A 24,254-nucleotide genomic window follows, 5' to 3' on the forward strand; every position below is an offset into this window, starting at 1 on the left:
ACTCATTTTAAGCAGTATCTTAAGATTTCAAGTAATAACCCTGGTGTTGCTTTTACAGTCTTTATATTCTGTTAGATAGTTTGCAACAGTTTCTTGAGTAAAATTAATCTAAAAAATAAAGGAAAACCTTTTAACCTTTTCTAATTAGAGGATAACATCATCAGTTAAACATCTGGGACAGCAGAGGGGGTTGTTAATCAGTTCCAGCTGTTTTGGTGTTAATGAAATTAACAACAAGTACACTAGACAACAATGAAAACACAAAACAGAAAAGGCTTTACAGGTGGAGGCCACTGACATTCTTTCCAACTCCTTCAGGTGTCTGCCAACCCAGTCTCAAGAGCATGGGGCAATTCCAGCAGACATGCAGTTAGTCCAGGAGAGCTGGGCAGGGCTGCAGAAGGACCCTAATCCACGAGCAGGACCAGAATCTGCTCTTTTGTGCAAAGAACAGGATGGGCACTGCCAGAGCTACAAAATGACCTCTAACAGGCCACTGGTGTGAATACCCAATCAGAAACAGACTTTCATGACGGTGGCCTGAGGGCTCCATGTCCTTTAGTGGGCTCTGCCCTCACTGACTGGCACCACAGAGCCCAAGAATACCAGAATTGGCAGGTCCACTACAGGCACCCTGTGCTTTTCACAGATGAGAGCAGGTTCACCCTGAGTACATGTGACAGACGTGAAAGGGTTTGAAGAAGCTGTGGAGAACATTATGCATCCTGTAACATTGTTTAGCATGAACCGTTTGGTGGTGTGTCAGTGATGGTCTGGTGAGGCATATCCATAGACGGACAGACAAACGGCCTACAGGCTACACAATGGCACCTTGGCTGATTTCTAACACATATTACACTCTGTCATTATTTAGTTAACGTGAAATTAGACTAAATGCAGAAGCGGTGTGTGGAAAACTAAAGTACACCCCACAACTCTTTAGCTTGTAAAACCACCTTTAGCAGCAATAACCTGAAGTAATCATTTACCATAGATTTCAGTATTTCACATCATTGTGGAGGAATTTTGTCTCACTCTTCTTTGCAACATTGCTTCAGTCCACAGAGGTTTGTGGGATTTCGTTTATGCACAGATATCTTAAGGTCTGACCACAGCATTTCACTCTGGTTGAGGTCTGGACTCTGACTGGGCCATTGCATCACCTTGATGCTTCCTGTTTTTTTTGCCTTTTTGTTGCAGATTTTGCTGCAGTGCTTGCGATCATTGTCCTGTTTCATTTCAGCCAAGCATTTGCTGGACAGATGGCCTCATCTTTAACTCTAGAATCCATTGGTCTACAGAGTACACGGTGGGTTTGCCCAGAACCTCAGCTGTTTGTGACCCACACCCGTTTCCACACCTTGGCTCGTATGATTAAGTAGAGGATCAATAGGGGGTCCATGTCCCTCTTGGTGGACACTCCCATAGGGCTCAAATCTACTACTGAGTAGTTCATGGTTGACTAAGTGATTGCAAGATGCCTGGGTCTAAACTTCTGCTTTTACTGAGCTCCTCACACCTGAAGATGATCAATTAATCTGGTTGGCAGCAACTGGCTCTGCTATCTCTTAATTCCTGTGAAACCATTAGTACTTAGTGGTCTAATTTTTGTTAAATAAATACTGACATAGTCTAATATTTCCCCTGAGGCTGTATAATTCAGGATAACTGGCTGTTAAATCTTAGTCCCAAATACTTAAAATAACATCCAAAACACGTCTGACATTTAACAAAGGTGATATTTTATTAATTTCAGATTCAAAATAAAAGTATTCACACTAACATATATTGAGTAAATAGGCAAGAACAGATCTTCACCCTTCAAAATAAACAGTTGCATTGCCCCGCTGCCACATCACTGATGTGGTGGCCATTGGGGAAACATCCCACTTGTGAAAAAATGTGATCATTGATAGAAAAAAAAAAAAAGAAGGAATAAGCACACATTAATAGAGCAGACTGCAAAACTCTGAACTGACAGTGGTGCGAGAAGCAGTACTTGTCAGAGTACTGGTAGTAGTTAGCTGTTGAGCTGGAGGTTCCCTGTTGTTGGTACTCAAATAAGCTAAACAGCAGAAGTGTTACGAAAGTGTAACGACAAACAAGAGGGCGGCGGACGCCCCGGCGTCAGAAATGAACCTCTCAACCAAGAATGTCTTGTTTGTATCTAACACAAGCACGGCGTTCATATCAATCGAGGTCGGCTGAAGTTCACTTCAAACGCCGGCGCCCGTTCTCGTGTCCTCTTCCTGCCAAACTGTAACTTGAGCCCTCACCGGGTTAAATGCATCAAACTGGAGGTAGAGGTAGATTTTCCTGAGAGGTTGTAAGAGACAAGAGACAGAGTCCTGTTTCTGTTCTGAGGATACACGTGAAGCTCTCTCTCACACACACACGCTCTCACTTGCTCACGCACACACACACACACACACACACACACACACACACACACACACACACACACACACACACACACACACACACACACACACACAGACACACACACACGCTTCCCTATAATAATCACATTACCATTATAAGTATCATCACTGTATTCAAAAATCTGCTCTATAAGTAATCTCTGTGTCTCCGTTGCTACAGCATGTCTAAAACAAGGGAAAAAGAAGCAGGGAAATAGCCAAAAAAACAAAAAACAATAAAAAAAATTTTTATATATCCATAGCCCTAAAAGCCATTTTCAGAAATAATCTACTTAATGAGTCTTAGTAATACATGTTAATTCATACAATTGTCACAGCAGAAGGCATCTTGTTATTTTATCATCATCATCATCATCATCATCATCATCTTCCCTATCCACAGTCCCCCTGATTGAGGTAAGGTGAGTGGTGAAGTCCAGTCAAAAGTCCTCGAGCCCCACATGCGCCTTAACCCGTAAATGTTCTAGCAAAGTGTCCATGTCGGCAGCAGGTGGGAGCAGGAGTCACGCTCCAAGCAAGACCCTCAGAACCATGTTTTTCAAGCAGTTATTTTATCTACAGCTCTGGTTGGGATCAAAAACAGCTGAGATTCAGACACTTAAAAGTTACGAATGAGACAGAGAGCAAGTGAGCCGATCGCCATAGACTCTGAGGGTTTGTGCTGATATTAACATACTGTTATCAAAATTGGACTCCAAGACAGGCAAAATAGATGAGTTATGTTGCTGTTCAAGTCTGTACAACAGTGTCAAACGAAGCAGGCTTCTGAAAACAGTCCAGGGCCATTAAAGACGAATAAAATAATAAAAAAGCCAAACATGTTGCGCAGGCATTGTCTAATCTAATGATGGAAAACATCTGTAAGCTATAGGAGTCAAACTTCCTACCATACAATAAAAAACGAAAGCTCCAGCCTGAACAAAAATCTGTTTTTCACAACTCTACAGGCTACAGAGTTAAGACTGATGCAGTTTTCTTAGCTACACTGTGCCTTAAAATATCAGAGATGAACTACCTCTGACCAGAGGATCCTACATGATTGCACTGATACAGGCCAGACTGCATTTTCCCTGTCTGAACCACTTCCCTGTTTGAGTGCCTTGCAGAGCTACTGATTCTAAAAGCCTGTGAAGTTTGGTTTTAGTGTTCCGTGATCTGAATGCTGATTCTGAAGCTTTTACATCCCCCACAAACATTAAACTCTGGAAACACCACAAGGAAGTAAAGAAAGGAAAAGAAAGTAAATGGAATAGTTGAAGCCTTCATATCCTTCCATGTTTTTTTCCCCCCCATACAGGAAACTTTGACTGATTGTGCGCTGTAACAAAAACCTTCCACTGAGGGGAGCTCTTGCCAAAGAGCTGCCTCTAAAATGGTCATCATTAAAGGTGAGAATTGCATTTTCAGCTGATTGTCTGTGGTCACTACAATCTCTTTTAAAATCCTTATGAACCGGCACCACCATCACTTGAGTGGGGTTTTTTGGCCTGAGCGCAGCCTCCAGCAGGATTCTCCCAGGTGTGGCCCTGCAGGAGAAATCTGCCAAAGCTTTTAGTCCTTGAGGTAGAAACGGGGTTTGATTGTGGTTGAAGGGATGTCGAGAGTGTTTGGAGGTATACGGCATTGTCTTTACGTCTCATGATTGTTGCTACCGCGCATGTTAAGAACATGTTCCTTGAAAATGCTGCCGTCCACAGAGAGAGCGAGTACAGTCGAGTGGCGGTACCTTTGTTGTTCATGTGCAAATATCACACACAAGCAGTCGATAGTTATACGATAAATATGGATTCACCGAAGGGGGGGAGGGTGCTTTAAAAGCTGCCTTGGGGGCCAAAAGGTCACAGGGTCAAATGTGAAAAAGCAGTGTTGATCCTTTAGATTGGGATTGATTGAATTTAGCTTCTCTCCAGCCATCCTCCCCCAACATGCTTCCAGCCGCAGTACGTCTCTATTTGATTGTCAGCCATTACTGGCAACTGTGACACCTGCTACTCCTGATACAAAGAAAAACAGCCCTCGTATCCACTCATACTGCAGATACAAGGAAGCAGGAATACGTGAGGGCTGTCATTTTCCCCTTTTGTTTTGTTTTGGTTAGGGCCTACGCAGTACTCCAACATACCAACCCATTACTGTAAGGGCATGAAAAAAAGACAGATGACATTCATGGAGCTGAGCCTTTGAATCTCACATTCACAAAGTGTTTACTGTGTTTCTAAGAGATGCACTTATCAAACATTTAAATCAGCTGTACGCCTGAGTTAATGAAGAGCAACACATTCTACACGTAGACACTCTCTGAGCCTGACGGCGTCCTAACACATCAGCCTCATGTCTGACTACGTAATTTCAGTCACTTTTTTCAGAAAGGTGTCCTGCACGTGCTCATGGGTTCACTGGAGAATTCGCCAAACAGCTGAATGTTTTATCATCGTGTCTCAGCAACCGTGTGTTCGGTTTACGGCGTCTGTGTGGAACGGCCTCCTCGAGCCCCCGTCTGAGAACCAGAAGCAGCTACTGCTTGATGTTGCACCATGCACCAAACGCAGACACACACTCGCAACTCTAAATGTTCAAAAGTGTGGTTTAACCTCATCATAGTTGACATTGGCAATCGATGCCACAAATGCAACACTTCTTGCATGTGTCTGGCAATTATTGCAAGGTTAGTGTGGCTGTCGCTGCCTCAGCCATGGGCTCATCTTTGAGAAGGAGGAGGAACTTTACGGTAAACAGATAAAACAATGTTTTGTATTCCGCATCTAAAAGGCGCTTAAGTGTTTTGCGGAGAGAAACGAATTTAGTTATTCGATTTGCAAATCAAATGGTTTCTGAAGTCTCGAGCAGGGTTTTACATAAACCTGAAGTCCGCCTTTGCTTTCCTGTGCCTGAGGATGGACAGTTCAATCCTTTGTGGACATTGCACTGAAATTCAAGAACGCCACTGTGATGACTGTGAGGTCCGTTACAAAAAACATAAAAGTAATGACCAGTTGCTCTGTAGCAGCTGGTGGTAATTTCCCACTGAGAAGTGAGTCCAGAATCAAAGCCACGACAGCCATCTGGTGATATTTGACTTGAACGGTAAAAACTGATTAAACTGAGGTACCGCGCGCTCTCTGGTCAGCTCATGCTGTGTTAAGGTCTCTGAACAGAACCCACGTACAAAGCCTGATTTACTTCCAACATCAGTAGGAATGAAGCTGCTTTGTGAAGTGGGGTGACTGTGTGTGTGTGTGTGTGTGTGCGCGTGTGTCGGGGCTGTGGGGAACAATCTTTAACGGTTAACAGTTCAGAGAGGTAACAGGTTAAAGTTCAAAAAGCTGAATTGATTGACTGACTTCAAAAAGCACGGACACAAATGACACAGATTCTCCTCTGTGTTTTGTAAAGCTAACAGAGTTTGTACAAAGACGCGAGGCCACAAGCAAACGCCGCAGCTGCGATCACCTCTCAGCCATCGCAGGATCCCGGACAGGTTGCAAGCTAACCTTAATGAGACCCTGTTCGTCTCAAGGCGCGGGATAAGAAGCACTTGGATCAGAAGACACACAAATTCATCAAAAACAAAGCTGAAAACGCTAAAATAAAAATAAAAAGCATCTGAAATCTATAATACAAAGCCAAAAAAGAAAACACAACACAATGTCACATACGAGCTGAAAAAAGCACTCGTCCGAAGCCCAGATAAGCATCTCCTGACACCTGATTGTCCATTTGAGCAGCTCTGCAATAATAAAGATTCAGTATATGCTCGACTCCTGCGAACCTAAGATGGGAAATCACTTCATATCTCATTAAGGGGGCTTTTTATCTACAAATACATGCATGCATCTTTTCTTTTTTTGAAAGACAATCACTCCACTAAAGGCCAAGTTAGAAAGAAGATAAAGCAGATTTCAACACGTGGAAAAGCAGTGCTCTGTCAAGTGGGATATTTGTTTAAGAGCGAGAAACACGTGAGAACATTCACCTAAAACCTGTGTTTTCCCACATAAATCTGAACCCTAAACAGGAAAAGGAACACTTGGTGTGGACAGCATTGAGAAAGTCCATCCTGTGATGAGGTGCAGGCAGGTGGGAAAAAAAACAAAACAAAAAGAAACAACTTAATTTTACCGCCTGTACAAACTGACCTTACTCTTACAAAAACAGCCATTTTGAAAACTCTACCAGCATAATGGAGAGAGAGAAAAAAAAAAAAGGTAAAAGGTGTATTTAACAAGCCTCGTGTCAACAAACAGGAGTGGATTTTCTAGCTAAATTAGCCGAGCGTCACAGGAAGAACAACTATGCCCGCCTCCAATGCGTGCTCCTTTGCATTAGTCTGAGTCGGGACGCCGACGTCACTCTGTCTATTCACAGGAGAATCTGTGATGTAATGCATACGTCCCCACACGACAGGAGCACAGACCTGCGTTGTTATCTCACACAGACACTCAAAACGGCTGCCGTGTGTATAAGGTTTTACCCAAAATGAGGTCACAATGGTACAATTTATATATATTTATATATATTTATATATGCCCTGAAGAAACAACACTTATCCTTAAAGTTATTCTGATTAAAAATAGATGATATTCTTTTTTTTGGTATAGAATTCTTAATATAGATTTTTTTTCCTGCAGTGAAAAGATTGTTAAAGATTTAAATGATAAAAAAAAAAACAATAAAGAGAATAAAATAATGACAATAATGACAATGAAAACTTAAAATAAAATCTCTCCCCTGAAGGATAAAACATCATTGTCAGTCAGTAGCTGTGTTTGTGTGTGTAAACAATGCTTTCCTAGTTTTTATCTTCTCTTTTGTTCTCCAAATAATCTGTACATTGATGCAGAAATAAATAATTCACAGGCTGTGCATATGTCTTTGTTTAGCATATACTGGCTCTCAGTTGGGAGATTTTGCTTTTTCAAGATCATTTTGGCGATGAAGAACAAAAGAGTTTGTGAGAGGAAACCTGAGATAGTGTACTTCAAGTGAAAAGAGTTCCAGTTTGTGTCTTTCTGTATGGTTTATGGTTCTTCTCTTTTCTTTTCTTTTCTATTTTTGGCATTGGTGAGATAGAAAATGAGGTTGCTTTTTGGCTTCACTTAGCGTGGTAAATAAAATAAAAAAATGAATGAAGGAAAGGCTGGGAGTTTGTTAAGACAATGAGTTGCTGGAGTTTGAGGTAGGTGTGTTCTGCAGCTGCTGCTGCTGCTGCTGCTGCTGCTGCGGAGCGACGCGACTGCTGGGAGCCTTGTTGGTGACGGACGATGCAGATGCACCAGACGAGGCTGACCCTGGTGCTGCCTGAGCAAAAAGAACGCCTGGATAGAAAACGACAAGAGGGAAAACAAAAAGGAGTCAGAGTACAAAACATCTGTCAAATGCTTTGAATTACAGTCTGTATATACTGATCTGCAACCGCTTGGCGACCACTTTTTGCTAGGAAAAAAACTGCCTTTCCTGACCAACTGGCGAGTGGTTGCTCGAGGGGGAAGGTGCTTCAACAAAAACCTCCTTGCAACTGCTATAGTCGCATGTAGTTTGTGTGGAAGAAGCTGACTTGTCTGCAGACACAGGTGCCAACTGCTCACCTGTTAGTAGTCAAACGGTGAAAAGCGAACATTCACTTTCAAAGAAAAAGTTGTGCCATTTGAAACGCATTGTTTAAGCTGCACCAGAAGAGACTTGCTCTTCACGCATCAATCTGAAGCTGACAGCTGGTCACTAACAACATTCAGGCTCTAGTTACCTAGGTAACCCTCTATTCTATTTACTACCGGATTGTTTGGCTAGCAACGCTTGATAGATACTTCAATCACATTGCCAACTTTGTCTTCGCCCCGTTTTTATTCTCTTAACGCAATTCAATGCCTCTGGTTACTGAGAATCACTTCATGTGTGAACACAGCTTCAGGTACAAATTTTTAGTTTAGTTTTTAGTTTCAAGGTAAACGTGCTCAGTTTCCCATTTGAGTCACACTGACGTTTCACTGCAGCTCTGCAAATAGTCAGTGAGAATGTGCAGACAAGCCGGCACCTGCCATTTAAACTACAGGAGACAGCAGCGTTCTGCTAGTGACTAAAGCAGTCCCAAAGAGCTCTTTGGTGCACAACTGTACACCTATTTCTGACCAATTTCACCTAACGACATTAAGCAATCTCCAACAGCCAGATTATCCAAGGGGTCTAGGCCCACGAGACTGAGGTCTTACCAAACTTGGTAATCTTCCCCCAACAACAACACTCTACGATGTTACTGCACAACTCTGCTTTGCCACAAAACAGGAATAATCTGCTCTGTGTAACATCTCTTACAGCTATAATCATTTCTCCATTTCTTCACAAATCAAATAAGCAACGAAACAACATATGAAACAGAAACAAAAAAGGTGCTGATAGGAACATTCGGAGGAAGAAAGGGGGCTGGTCTCTATACCAATCTGATGCTTCTCCAGATCTGTAAGTCAGCCAAGAGTCTTACTGGAAATACTTAACGTTTCATGACTAACTGCGAAGCAGCGAGCTCATATCTGACATTTTGTTGTGTCACCTTAAGTTACAGAGGAGCTGCTCACCAGTGTATACCACTCCATTGAGCTCCACGGACATGCTGATGCTCCCTGTGCCGTTGGTGGTGAGGTTCAGAGCTGAGTCTTGTCTGCCATCTGGAAGAAAGCAGTTTTCATCCTTATTCATTTTTGGATCCAGATTTGACTTAAGAATACTCAAACCAAATGGAGAAACAAAACCGTCCCACAGTAGGAGCAAAACTGAATTTTTCAAAAATGTCCCAATGAACATTTCTCATAAGTCACTTACCGAGAAATGGTTCATGTGCACGATCAGATAGACAGTAACCGAGACAAATCCTTCTATAAGATCAAGGTGCATGCTTACAGAAGGGAATCCCCACACAGATAATCATGCATGTATGTATGCACGCACGCTGCTTCTATAAGCTAAGCAGGTCAACCTATAGCCCTGCTAGGTGTTACTTTCTCGCAGTTGGGTGCTGTGGTTTGTGGTGAGATTACAAGAATGCATTGAGATACTAACTGTCATGAAAAGGGAAATGTGTCAAACCTAGCTCGCACTGGCAACAATGAAATGTAAAAACCTGTGATGCCAAGAGTAACTGTGATGTCGTAATAACTCCAGATTTTTATTTTTAGTTCATTTTGATTTGCAGTAAAGACAAAAATAAACTTCAACTCTGGAATAGTTAAAAACAAACAAACGAATGTCCCTAAAAATGCACTCTAATAACCGACCGTTACCATTTGAAATACATTAATTCATCTTCTTCTTTTACTGTTCATTTACATGTTAACCACTACCAGAGGTGACATTTTCATTTTCACGTGGGTGTTTTCATACACAGATCACTGCTGCTAGCGCTCACGCTGACATTATCGACTTAATATTTCCCAGCAACCTTAATATTGCTTTTTTATCTGGACTTGGCCATTTGCTTTTTCTTGACAATCGAGAATAAGTGAGAAATTACAGTTTCATTTCACATCAGCAAAATCAGTGTTCTTGCATCTTTGAGCTTTTGAAACCAGGGAGATGTAAAAAAGGTGGTGTACTCTTTTATCTCATGTTGATTAGATAAAGGAGGAATTTCCTCAAACGAGAGTGTAGAACAGCCTGCAGCTACTGTGCAAAACATGAAAGTCATGTCTGACTGGTTGTTTTGTTCCTCTCTCTCTACCCGAATATGTCAGAGCTCCACTGTTCAGTACCTTGGTTGTTGATGCGAATGTTCATAGGTATCTGAGCAGTCATGGCTAGCAGGTTCTGCTGCAGCGCTCTCTGCAGCAGTCGCTGGTGTTCCTCGGCAGACAGCGCCATCTTCTTCTCTGGCGGCTCGCCTGCTTCCAGTTTGTCCCTCAGCTGCTCCAGAGCGGCCACCTGAGCAGCCATGGCGGCATGGGCTGCTGCTGCCTGCACAGCAGCCACTGAGTGACCTGCCAAGCCCCCCGCTGGCAAACGAGCCATGCTGACGCCTGCCAGAGGCTGGCCTCCCTCTTCTTCTGGCCCAGCAGCACAAAGAGAAAGGGGAACTCAAAGTCAAGCAAACTCATATGATGCATTATAGTCCCCAGACATAAATTTCAGCGTGACCACAGAAAACAGATAATAAATAAGATGCAGTGTGTTAGGGGAAGGTCCCAGGGTTAAGCTCTTTTAAAGAGAGAGATGACAGCAAATCAGATTTGATGCTATTTCTTTATTTGAAGATCGGAGTTTCCGTTTAAGAGATAAATTTGGCAGAAATGATCTCTGATCATAAATGTGCTATCAGTAAAATTCTCAAGATTTCACAGTGGATCCTCATTTTAACTTAAATTTTCAAAACTTTGATCCAACACAGTCAAGAGTAAATCGTTATACTGTCACGTTATACTGACAAACCGTATACTTGACTTGAATTTGTCATTTTGACCTGCGAGTAGACAAAGTTACTGCCATATCCATGTATTTTAACCTGATTCAAAACCAGTAATCTGATTACTTTTTTCAAGTAACGAGTAAAGTAAGGGATTACTATTGCAAAAACGGTAATTAGATTACCGTTACTTTCCCGTAGGAACACTGCGTTACTGCGTTACTAAAACCGTGATTTTTTTGCGAGAATGTCTCATGACAGTGACGTAAGCAAGTGCAACGTTTGTGACAACAGCTGTGTGCAGATCAACAGTGGATCACATATCGATTGTGGGAGAGAGTATGAGCGTGCAGCGTTTAAAGCGTGGAAGTACTGACCTTACTTTGAGTTTGATTCCATAAAAAGTTACAAAAACATTAGTGTCCGTTGTGCGTGGGAAGAAAACTTCTTTTTACAGCGAAAAACCCCCCCCTAAACAAGCACCGAGTGCGCAACGACGTAATGGGTAATTCACAGAGAAACTCACGGATTCTTCCACTGACCGCCTCGGCACACCTGCACCAGGGTAAACCTCCGCCTACCCTACTCCTGCTTTACAGGTGAAAATAGAGCAAAAGGACCGCTGAGTCTTTGACTTTATTTATTTTCTGCTGTGTTTCACTTGCATCTATTTGAAAGACTGAGTGTAAACACAAAAAATATTTTCTTTTATGTGCTGGAATGTGTAGAAAATAGGTTTAAATGTTAAACTAATTTATTCAAGTCAGAGAACGGTGCATATAATTTTATTTTTGCATATGCATGAAGTTAAAAGATTAAAACTGATAAAACAAGTTAAAAAAAAGATACTTTTCCATTTGATTACATTTTGTATGATGGATTATGCAGAAAAAGTAGAATTGGGTTGACAGATCTATCGCTTTATCACCTCTTCAGGTTGTAAATCATGTTTTTAAAAAGTAACTAAGTAGCTAAGTAACTAAGTAATTAATTACTTTTGAAAATAAGTAATCAGTAAAGTAACGGGATTACTTTTTTGGGGAAGTAATCAGTAATTAGTTACTGATTACGTTTTTCAAGTAACTTGACCAACACTGTTCAAAACAATCAACATCAAAGAACATGTCCCTCAAACAGTAAATTTTCTTCGATGTGCATGCAGCGCAATAAGCAAATCTCACCTTTCTTGATCTTGTGGATGTGACCCAGCGAGGTCCCGTTGGTGCCCACTGTTAAGCCCATGCTGGGCGTGGGGAGCTTCGGCGAGGACAGCATGGTGGGAGTCCCATTGGGAGAGTAGGTGAAGAGAGAGCTGCCAAAGCTCTGTCGCCGGCCCTCCCGTCGATTGCTGTCGATGGCTGCTTGAAGCTCGTTGGGGTTGCTCAGTGCCCTCTTTTCACATTCATATGGGTACAGGTACTTCATGTATCTGAAATCAACAAAGTGGACAACAGGTGTGCCCTTCTGAGTTTTCGAAGACAAAGTTTGGCCCAACTTCAGCTAACTAGGACTGATCGGTCTTAATACAGGGATTAATTTCTACAGCAACAAGTATGGAACGATTTAACTTTAGCTAACTCTTGCTTAATTGCTTAATTAAGAAAAAGGGTGCTATTAAGGGTATTTTCACACGGTATTTTGTCAGTTTAAATCGGACACTGGTTCTGTTTCCCCATTTGGTGTGTCTGGTTGTGAACACAGTAATCACACTTGGGTGTGGACCAAAACAACAGCACCGAGACCCTTTGGAGAAGGTGTGAAAATGATGCGAACCAACTATCAGGTGTACGTTAAACGTTTCAGGTTAAAAAAAAAAGTCCCGTAGCCATGTATGCTTTGTATTCTTAATGCGGAAAGGTACTATGGATGTGCTAACAACTAACCGTGAAATGAAAAGAAATTCTCCATGTTCTCCAGTAGACCAGAACACGGCACCTTCTTCCTGTATTTATTTTTCTTGCTCCCGCCTCAGACACATCCGGCAAATGAGTGGACTGAACATTCTTACATGTTTTGTAGTAACGGATGCATTTTGGACTTCTGCATGTGAAGTCAAACCAAACCAAAGGAAAAACTACAAGTTTACAAACTCATGACCAAAGTCGGGCCAGAGTAAACAAACTACAGGTGTGAAAACGCCCTGAGTAACCTTTAAGCACCAGTTAAACGAGTGTTTTTATACTGACTGTGTGCGAAGAGTGAAGGCTGCACTGGTGATTGAGGTAGGCAGGTTGAGTCCTTTGGTGATCTCCCTCCACAGTTTCTTGTTAATAACCTCCACCAGGCCACCCTTCTCTGTTACCAGCTTGTACAGCATGTACAGATCCAGGACCTGTTTGGCCATGATGGGAATACGATTCACTGGGGTTCCTGCAGCAACAGGAAACAGGAAAAAAATACAGTCATGCTCCACCAATAAAATACATATGAAATAACATCAAAGACAAACAACAGTACCTGAAATAACAGTTGTCTCCCTTTAGCCAATAAAGGTGGTGCGCGGTCACACCCATTCATTTTACATGTTTAAGACAGTGCTGTAGCTCACAACTTAATTGTAGCAAAACCTTCTTTGGCTCTTTTGTCACGATTAAAAGACCACACTTTTACCATTCAGTATTAGCAAACAGTAATTTGCCAGTGCAAGGTGTTGTTTAAGTGCTCAGAGTGACGGTGCTGCGGTCGAGTGGCGGAGCTCACCAACGCGCAGATCTAATAGATGCTTCGCCCGTGCTAGGAAACTACACTAGGTTTGCTTTTACCCTTGAGCTGAACCAACGAACTTGGCATCCAGGCAACCCCACAAATAATCAACCAGATTCAGAACAATTTACTGTCTTTTGGCTAGATGTTAAAATACAAAACAATGGGCAGAGTAAGACCACTTATGACATTAACGGCTTTACATAGAAACGAACAAGCATCAAATATATCAAACTCCTGTGAGCGTCAGTGGTTTGTGTCCTTGTATGACCACGCTTTTTTCCAGTCCACTCCTGATGGGGTTCAGAGGTCAGCCCTCACTTTTTAACTTTGAATTCTTATATTTCAAAACCTGGAACTATTTTTCCACTGAAAACTGTCATTTTTACAAGTATTTACCTTAAATATCTAATATTTCAATTACAACAACACGTTATTATCATTAGATACTTTTCAGCTTATTCACAAGGGCACGCCACTGTGGGCAACTCCACGTGTTTAGCTTTTACACTTTCTGCCCTCCCTGACACAACCCCAGAGAGATTTGTGGTTCCTCTCAGAACTGAAAAGGGGATCTTTATCTAATTAGGGGAATTAGAAACTCTACTACTGCACAATAAACTTTGTCTTTTCCAAATCCACATTTAAAATACTACTTGGAAATCTTCTTTAAAATAACTTTTCTTTTAAACCAGAGGGCGGGGTTAAGGGGGTTCAGGGGATGTCCAAAGAAACAGGTTTTTATACCCAAAGGGCAGTTTATCAAAACTTAGACGTGTGACTCATTTACGGCTAATAAAGATAATTGGAAACAACCTAAGACAAACTGTGATGAGAAAGAAGTTGCTCTAAAAATGTCTGGAAAAAAAGGCAGAGTAATTGTGACAGCTATTTTGATTTTATTTGAGAAGATTATTAGAATTTAGTTATTGCTCAAGGTCAAAGTACGGAATAAAACGCTTTCATTTACATTACTAATATGCTGTATAATTGCTATTATTATATTGGCTGAAAAACCAAACCAATCAAAGCATTTTTTTAATCAATTTGTCTTCTCAGTGATTATAATTCTCACGTCATATTTCTTATAATGGCCTAGAGATGGCGCTTTCAGAATCTAGGAGCACACTACCAGAGGCTGTGTGAACATCTACTACTGCTTGGCTTTTTGTTTTTTCAGTCATGAGCAAACTTTTCTTTTCTCCCATGTCAGTCGTCCGCCCACTGATCTGATCATATCAGCCATTGGCATCCTGTGAAATCAACACGGCTTCAAGAAAATAATTATCTCAAGTTGGCAGTCTGGCGTTAGCACACTGAACACAAGAAAATACAAACTATTCACTTTTCTTGTTAGGTGTTTAGATAAGAAGAGTGAAAAGTGGTTATGCGTGTAGTGTTAGAAGTGGGGGTCGAGCTATGCGGACAGCCTGCAGGATGGGAAGGTAAACTAATCCATCCTCAAGCATCGATACAGTGTGTCCCTTCTAGTTATAGCCTGGGAACGCCGACTTGCTGTGTGACCATAAAGCAATCATCGCTGAAATGAATAAAGACCCCACCCATGCCAGTGAAAGATGAGTAGACAGTGCTGTGTCATATATCAGAGAAAGAAGGGGGTGGGTGATCATCCTCTCTCCTCATCACATTAAGAAGCTGCCAACGACAGCGGCCGGAGATAAGGCGGGGATATGTGATACAGCAAGATAAGAAATGGAATAAATAGGACGTCCTATAGTTAGTGAAATCAAATTTGACACAGGGGGACAAGGATATGAAAACATACCTCGTTTTTGCATGAAGCTGAAGAGGTCATCCAGAAACTCTTTCCTCTTTGGGTCTCCATCCAGTTCATAGAGCTGTGAAGAGACAGTGGATAGATGGTGTTTAGGGCTGAACGATATATCGCATTTGCGATAATATCGCGACATGATCAAGTGCAATTTTCTAACCGCAAAGGCTGCGATTATACTCTGGACATGTCCAAATTCATGGGCTGCATCCTCCTGAGGCCGCATTTGTAGACCGATTACGTCACAGCGACGTGCCGAAGGCTGTCCAAATTACTACCATATCCCAGAATTCATAGCGCGGCCCAGCCAAACTCCAGTTTCCAGCAATGGCGGCCGCTACTAAGTTTTAAAATTACTCATACTAATCTTTCTGGGTCACAAAATAAACTTTTAACATATTTTCAGGCGAGAAAGTAGTTGTGTAAACATCAAATATCTGCTCGGTTTATCAAGATATCCCATATTTGCAAAAGTGCTTCGACGTTTTCAGAGGCGTCTGCTACCCACCAGCTCGACAGCTAGCCGGGAGCTCGAGGGTTACTGATGCGGCCGAGAACAGCACAACTCCCGGCACATCATTTTCAGATCACCGCGGAGTTTCGCTGCTCGCGTTAAACGTAATATATAAGTCACTTAGACAACCTAAAAATGTTATTGTTGGGCTTTTTTCAGTGTTTTGTTTGTTCGTGAGTAAATCGGTTTGGCTGAGATTAAAGTTATTAGATTAGATAAAATAAAACTTTATTAATCCCCCGGGTGGGTTCCTCCTTGGTTTTCACACAGCTGACTAAACGTCAAACAGAAAACTTATTAAACAGAAGTATGAGACAGTCGAGAATTTACGCCAGTGTCTGGTTATATTTTAGATAGCAAGAAGCAGACGGCCGAGTTTATTAAACTCCACCGAGACAGCGGTGACGCTAATCAGAAGGCTAGACCGTCCCAATTTCACGCCTTTAAATTTTAAAGGCGTGTTTGTGTGTGTGTTTATACAATTGCTATTATGTTTGCACTTTATGTGTAATGTTACTGACTGCAGAGATCAGTAAGATGTGTGTATTTTTTATTTATTAGTTTTATTTATTTAATATTATTTTTTAATTGAATGACTGTCTAGTAGTTCACAGATGTCGAAAAACTGTGTGGTAAAGCCACTGATTTTTTTTATGTATATTTCTGCAATCTGCACATTGTACTGACTTTCATTTTAATGTTTACACCAGGGTTCCTTGTCAGCACTTTATGCTCAGATGTTTGTAAGCTAAAAATAAACTATTGTGTATGTTCAAATATACTGTTGTGATTGAAGAAGTTAAATAAAAATGTCAGTCATCAATTCATGCATCACCTCATGTTATCATAACAGAGGTCTGTCTTCCAGGAAAGAACAGTTTAAAATTAATGTAATATAGTATTGGCCATACTGTATTGCTTGTCTTTGTTTAATAATACAGAAGACAAAGACCTTAAAAAATAATCGCATATCGCATCGCAATCGCAATATTGGGGCAAAAAAATCGCAATTAGATTATTTTCCATAATCGTTCAGCCCTAATGGTGTTTTTAAATTCTGAGACTACAATAAAAGTATTTTTAAAATATGGAGAATGATTAGTCAGTGCTGTAATATGCAACAACAAGACGGGAGGTGGGGGTCTCCGTCTGATAATAAGAAGATCTGAGAGACACAGTAGACCTTGTGGCCTGATGAGGACTTGATTAGGTACAGCTGTTAGCGGGGCCTGGGGCCTCGGAAACGTCAGTGAAAGTTGGCAGTAAAAGTGAAGGGGGTTACTCGAGGGGGTGACAATGAGGCCACCGAGCCTGTGGATGTTTTTTTTCCTGCCTAGTTTCTTCAACGTGACTGTGAAACATCCTCTTAGAGTTCTGTTTACTACACGCTCGCATTTATTCGAAAGCGAGAAAGCAGCAGGCACACATTCGCCATCTTCAAACTTCAGCGGCGTCCGCAGTTATATTTACAAGGCTCGATAAAGCGCGAGAGTATCGACAACTGTACATCACACCGTGCATAAGTGAGGTCACGGAGTTTCATAATGTGTTATTGAAAATAGAAGGTTGTGAAACACAATGTACAACTGAGCACCACCAAACAAAACCACAGAAAATAGCACCAAGGCGTATTGTTACTACACAGCCACCAAAATAGCAGCCAAGCCACGAACCCTGATGTTGCAGACGCCCGTGAAGCGCGTTTGATATCACGTCAGGAAATCACTCGGCTCAGCACAAAGCTGACGCAAATAACCATTGTGAACATTTTGTCTGATAGCAAATTGCAGCTCTTTGGATTTTGGTGTGTTGGTGGACAAAACAAGCAGCCGGCAGACGCCTCCACATAGTTAATACGCAAAACAAAAAAAACACAAAACAAAAAAACCCACCATTGCAGAAAAGTAACAAGTCATGAAAGCAGCATTCCCATAGGAATGCAACACAAAGCATCTAGGGTGTGTACAATAGGATACGTGCCATTAGACAAAATGAAAGCAACGCATGATTGACTTAGGAAATTCTCATGACCTTCCTGCTCCGGGTCAAAGAGTAATATGCAACAAAGAATTTATCAAACGAGTTAGTAAAAAGATGTAAAATAATCCTCCATATTGTCCTGTAACCTGTGCTTGCTACATGAAGAAGAAAGGATAAAAGGAAAGCCTTTATCGCACAATGTTCCTGTATCTTGCTACCAAATTTGCCCCTCTCTGTGGCATTCAGCTCTAATTAGTGACGCCAAGCAGTCGTGAGATCTTATTATCTAGTGGGTAAGGGTTAACAGAGGGCCGGAGAGGGCTGTGGGGGATGCCAACTAATGTAGACGCCTGCTGGAGGCAAAGGGGGAGTTTTAATTACAGGATGCATGCATTTTGTGAAGTGCCGCGCCATAAATCTTAGAAATTACCCTCTCCCCAGCTACCACCCCCTCCCCATGTTGCTTTATTTGCTCTCTCCTGCCTAATCACACCAATAAATATTTCTCTAGAGGGAAGCATTCAGATTCCATTCCCCATTTAATGCTCACGATGTGGTAACAAAGCAGGACAATGGAAATCGCTACTGTAGATTTAAATACGCCACACATGATAAATGAAAAAACTGAAAGGTCTCACCTGATGTAATAGTTAAAGGTAACATTTTCATGTGTTAGTGTTACAGCACTCAAAGACCGTGGCGTGCTTATTTTTGGCGGTCTTTCTGCAAACTAATCAAGTGAGTAATCTTTAGTGAAGTCTGAAACGTGTTAACAAAGTATGCTTGTGCATATCCAGGTTCAGGTTTCATCCAGGTTTCACTGATGATAGATGTGGGTGAGGTAGTCTGTCCTGCTTAGCAACAACGAACAATTTAACTATACTTTAACAATATTGTTTTAAAGCCAAATAACCAATCCAGTTAGTATAAAACTGCATAAATGTCTACTTGGACTGCAATACTCTTAATCTAATAGAGGCAACAATCCACATTTTAAGATATGAGTTATTTTTTAGTTCTAGTTCACTCACATCATAAATCATGATTGTAGTTTTGCTGTACTCTATCTACTGACTTGGTATGAGTGAGTATGGAAACAATGCGATTGACAGTAAACCTATGGGAGGGTTTGCTCCACCGTGCTACATCTAAACACCAAATGAAAGAACGGCAGTAAAGTTGCACAGACTTGAAAAAACAACTCTGTGCTGCACTGAAGTTACTGTGAAACATGTGGTTGCAAAGCAACTCATTAACTCTTTCTGTTGGCTTTTTCCCACTTTGATTCAGCTTCTGTATAATTTTCCATTTTTGCTGGCCTGTGTCTTACTTCCTTAACACTCTTCTGTTTCTGGCCATCTCACGGTTTTATGTATATATAACCCTTGTGTAGATTTACCACCCTACCTACTTACATATGTAGAGTATCTATCAGGCTGAGCTGGGTGTGGATGTTTTAGGCTTGTATAGACTTTCATGTCTATAGTATGCACACCGGGGCAGGGGCCTCTCCTGGATTAAAGCGCTGTTACTAGAAACTAGATAAACGACTAGAAACTGGGCCAACTGGTAGCACAGGGTTCATGCCCCTTGTTCCAATCCTCTAGAAAAAACAAAAAAAGACAACTGGGATTGCAGAGATGACTATTGTGTTTTGAAACTTGCACTAGCTCTTTGAAGCTCTTTTAAGTGGGAATTCATATAACTGTACTTATAGCAGTAAACTCATAATTACAGCTAAAGACAGGAGTGTTATGGGGGTAAATTGCGACAGTAGAAAGGTCAGCAAATGTACTCTACTCTGTCAGTGATTTATTGTTTTACTGCTGTCTTGATAGTTTCCCACCCTGACACCCTGTGTATGTAGGTCAGTGACAGCCGGCTACATATGAATTGAAACTAGGGTCGGAACAAAAACAAAGTGGTTTTATACTACAAATAATCAGTAACCAAAGAGCAGCCTTTGCAGCCCTCGCTGAAGTGACAATAACAGTGCAGTCGGAGTGCATGTGTGTGTGTTTTTAGAGGGGCTGGCCGCACCACTGTTAATGCAAATGGCAGGTGTGCTGGCACACAAGTGTCACATAGCAGATAATAGAGGCTTGCAACTGAAAACCAAAAACTGAGAGAAGTCAAGGGTATCACCTACATGCTTCCTTACACCTGCTCATCACCTTGGGGTGAGGCTGACACACAAACACATGCACGCTAACCTACACACCTGTAACACACAGTAGGTCAGAGCAAGACAGAAGAAAAAAGTAGTAACGTTTCGTGCTCGTGGTGGCTTTCTATTCTTCTCATCTAACCTAAATTGCATCACTTTGACAGTATTTTTTTTCCAGGGGTGCAGCAGGTAACTTAACTATACAAGGAAATAATTCACATAATTTTTGAAATAATTCAAAAATGGGCACATACACTTTTTTTAAAAATAAAGCCCAATAGCCATTTGATCTTCCTTTTTTGAATGATCCTACTGTCAAATCATACAAGATAAATGTTGATGTTTGAAATGGACAAGGTGGGGTGTGGTAGTACATAAGGCCATTTGTTTCAGTCACATCTTCTGTATGGTCCCAATACAGTCCTCACTGGTTACCCAGTTATCACGTATAGCCACCAAGAAACTTGTTGCATATGTTAAAGCACTTTACTATTCAGAAGGTTGTTGTCAGTTCTTGTCTTTACATATCTGAAATGTCCTTGGGCACTATAAATCCTACCATCAGTCTGTGTGAGACGATGTTAAAGTGTGTCTCCGGATGCAGACTGGAGTGCTAAACATGCTTTAAGTGCTAGGTAAGATTAAAAACACGATCTAGAAAAAGGTAGAACACTTGGATGGAAAAAAAGTAACAATTTTCATACCCAGTGAGATTAGTTACATGGGGTAATTCTAAAGTAGCTGTTAGTGTGAAGGCAGTGGTCTATGCTGTCCAGGGTGTACCCCACTTCTCAGCTAATGTCTGGGAAATGTTCCCAAAGGTGTCAGCAGGAGAGCGCTGAGTGTTGAAGGGAATAAATTGGCAGCGGGTGAATGTCTGAACCTAGCTGAATGCATCACAATGTTATTAAAGAGGTAAAAGGCTAATTGGTCCAAAACAAAGAGCCTCTATAAAAGTCATAAATTTGACTTAAGATAGAAATAACAGACAGGTTATCATCAAATTCTTCAGCTTTCCAAACAAAAAACATTCCATGTTAAAAATGCAAACGTTACTGTGTTGACTAAGTCTCACAATAAAACATTTTATTTTCCTTCTTTAACTTAACTTCATGTGCAATAGGTCAGAGACGACGTGAGGGTTGAACTTTAGGCCATGATATAACCTATTATATTGTTTAAACTAACAAATATATTGTATACTTCATGACAGCTGAGGGTTGAATGCATTGTTCTCATTATATTATGCAAAGGAGCTTAATAAAGTGAATGAGCTTGTTTGGTTTTGTGCAGCACGACATTATAGCAGCTCATAATTCACTTGAAATGCACAGTGATAACCTCGTTGTGTGTGTTATAACGTTCCCTTTGTATGCATTTCATTCAACAGCAATCTTTGTTTTTCTATGGATGGCAGTACTAACCCCTTCAGCCAGTGTCAAAGGAGCAGTTTCACAACATCATATTAATCTTTGTCTTTGCATTGCCCCACCTAATCTGAATGGAAGGTCTAGTATGGCGTAATTTCTAGAAGGCTGTGTTAAAAGGAGTATACTGTATATGTAACCCTGGTTGAAGTGCTCAGTCAGCATGCATGTGTTAACACTGGTTTGCTTTATTTAGCTCCCTTTATATTGATAAACTGCCTCTGTGAAGCACAACCTCTGGTTATCATCTCTAAAAGCCCAAAAGTTCAACAGAATCTCATGAAACGGAATAAGGCATTTAGAGCACAAGGCACTAACCTGGCCTTCAAACTCCTTAAATCCAAATCTAATGAGTGTGTGCAAGATGCCCCTGAATAAGCCTGTCGGCAATCAACAATAATCCAAGGACCCACTGCAGACTCCCAGTGTCAGATACCACAGGACAGCACTTAAAAAGTCCTGTTTTGACAGCACAGGGAAGACCTATACAACATTAGGTGCTGGTATCTAAAATTGGCAGTTGGGTTGACAGAGAAAACAAAAATAAAGGATGTGCTATACTCAAATTAGGGATGTTCCCGGCAGCTAGTTTACAATATGCTTAAATGAGAAAGGCAGAAAAACTGAGTTCAACATTAACTATACACTGTTTTTGCTTTAATTACTTTGCTATACCAGATGATATTTTTTAACAAGATGACTAGAACTGAAAATAACTGTTTTCAGTTATTTGACAAGGCTTTAGACGAGATGAAGTGTTTCCTCTTGGTTTTTGGTTTGTCACTTGCAAAGATGACAATGCGTGAGTACTAAAGTTGTCATCACAGCAAGATCATTAAAAAAAAAAAAAGAGCGGCCTGAGACATTCACACATTCAGGATACTGCTGAGTCTTCATCACCATTACAGGCGACCAAATGCCTCCCCCCTACCACCCATAACAAAAGAAGCACACGCAGTAACACCTAACGCCTAATTCAGAAAACACAACATAATTTACTTACGTTTGGATTATACTCTTTGTTATTTTCTGTATCACTGTGTTCAGCTTGGACAGGAATTTTATTTTAAGATGGCCAGCTTACAGGTTTCAGTGGGGTATGGAGGTGGAGGTGGATCACTATTTTTATAGGCTGAAACGTGTTAGAGCAGAAGTCAGAACACTATGTACAGTCAGCCTTCATTTCCTTATAGAGCAAGGCTGGAAGACTGAGGCATCGTCCAACTTAATAAGCACAATACTGCTACAAAACACAATACCCTGCATTGCATTTGATCAGCACTAACACCTTTACGGTAATGTTAATATTCACTGACGCTGGTTAAAAAACACAAAACAAAAGAAAGGAACTCTGTTTTTACTGTGTGACATTTGAAAGAAAAGGAATCAGATTCCATTCGTGTTCTTGTTTACGATGACACATCCAGCATTCATCTGCTAATCAAACAATGTCAGCACAACTGAAATTATAGTTTCCGTGTGCAGAGTTCACAGACGTGGGCCGTCAGTGCTTATCATGATATAATACTTTTGAAGAGGGAGGATTAAAAAAAATAAATAAACTTAAGTGCATTCACACTATTGCTTTAAACCTTGACTCCAAATATTAAAAAAAAGCAATGTATGTGCTCTGCATTTAGCAAATCTAATATATTTTGACATAAAGCACCCAGACCTAGTCTAGGATAGAGGGAGCCACCCCTTGTGTCTTCATAATTTGACTTTGACTTCATATTTCATGCCATCTTGGAATTTTTGTACTTAAATTATATTATTATTAAATTATATTATTATTAAATTACAGGGAGTGCAGAATTATTAGGCAAGTTGTATTTTTGAGGAATAATTTTATTATTGAACAACAACCATGTTCTCAATGAACCCAAAAAACTCATTAATATCAAAGCTGAATGTTTTTGGAAGTAGTTTTTAGTTTGTTTTTAGTTTTAGCTATTTTAGGGGGATATCTGTGTGTGCAGGTGACTATTACTGTGCATAATTATTAGGCAACTTAACAAAAAACAAATATATACCCATTTCAATTATTTATTTTTACCAGTGAAACCAATATAACATCTCCACATTCACAAATATACATTTCTGACATTCAAAAACAAAACAAAAACAAATCAGCGACCAATATAGCCACCTTTCTTTGCAAGGACACTCAAAAGCCTGCCATCCATGGATTCTGTCAGTGTTTTGATCTGTTCACCATCAACATTGCGTGCAGCACCAACCACAGCCTCCCAGACACTGTTCAGAGAGGTGTACTGTTTTCCCTCCTTGTAAATCTCACATTTGATGATGGACCACAGGTTCTCAATGGGGTTCAGATCAGCTGAACAAGGTGGCCATGTCATTAGTTTTTCTTCTTTTATACCCTTTCTTGCCAGCCACGCTGTGGAGTACTTGGACGCGTGTGATGGAGCATTGTCCTGCATGAAAATCATGTTTTTCTTGAAGGATGCAGACTTCTTCCTGTACCACTGCTTGAAGAAGGTGTCTTCCAGAAACTGGCAGTAGGACTGGGAGTTGAGCTTGACTCCATCCTCAACCCGAAAAGGCCCCACAAGCTCATCTTTGATGATACCAGCCCAAACCAGTACTCCACCTTGCTGGCGTCTGAGTCGGACTGGAGCTCTCTGCCCTTTACCAATCCAGCCACGGGCCCATCCATCTGGCCCATCAAGACTCACTCTCATTTCATCAGTCCATAAAACCTTAGAAAAACCAGTCTTGAGATATTTCTTGGCCCAGTCTTGACGTTTCAGCTTGTGTGTCTTGTTCAGTGGTGGTCGTCTTTCAGCCTTTCTTACCTTGGCCATGTCTCTGAGTATTGCA

At 41.1% G+C, this 24,254-nt stretch overlaps 1 protein-coding gene across 3 annotated transcripts in view; it reads right to left on the bottom strand.

Moving 5' to 3' along the window:
• Positions 1-1,628: 1,628 nt before the first annotated feature.
• Positions 1,629-24,254, bottom strand: part of arid3a (AT-rich interactive domain 3A) — a 47,589-nt gene continuing 24,963 nt past the window's right edge. For 2 of the 3 annotated variants that reach the window (XM_086263171.1, XM_086263170.1), the window contains exons 4-9: positions 15,317-15,389; positions 13,014-13,197; positions 12,009-12,256; positions 10,181-10,471; positions 9,011-9,100; positions 1,629-7,756 (exon numbers count right to left, since the gene is read on the bottom strand). In XM_086263171.1, coding sequence (XP_086119297.1) covers positions 7,590-7,756; positions 9,011-9,100; positions 10,181-10,471; positions 12,009-12,256; positions 13,014-13,197; positions 15,317-15,389 — 1,053 coding nt within the window. In that variant the 3' untranslated portion in view covers positions 1,629-7,589. The remainder of the gene's footprint in view (positions 7,757-9,010; positions 9,101-10,180; positions 10,472-12,008; positions 12,257-13,013; positions 13,198-15,316; positions 15,390-24,254) is intronic. The other variant, XM_086263172.1, reaches the window with a different exon arrangement.

Source organism: Aulonocara sp. 'chitande type north' Nkhata Bay, linkage group LG15 (assembly GCF_057382095.1).
Source record: "Aulonocara sp. 'chitande type north' Nkhata Bay isolate Kocher_YH1m ecotype deep benthic linkage group LG15, A_spYH_male_GT1.1, whole genome shotgun sequence".
Classification (NCBI taxonomy): Eukaryota; Metazoa; Chordata; class Actinopteri; order Cichliformes; family Cichlidae; genus Aulonocara; species Aulonocara sp. 'chitande type north' Nkhata Bay.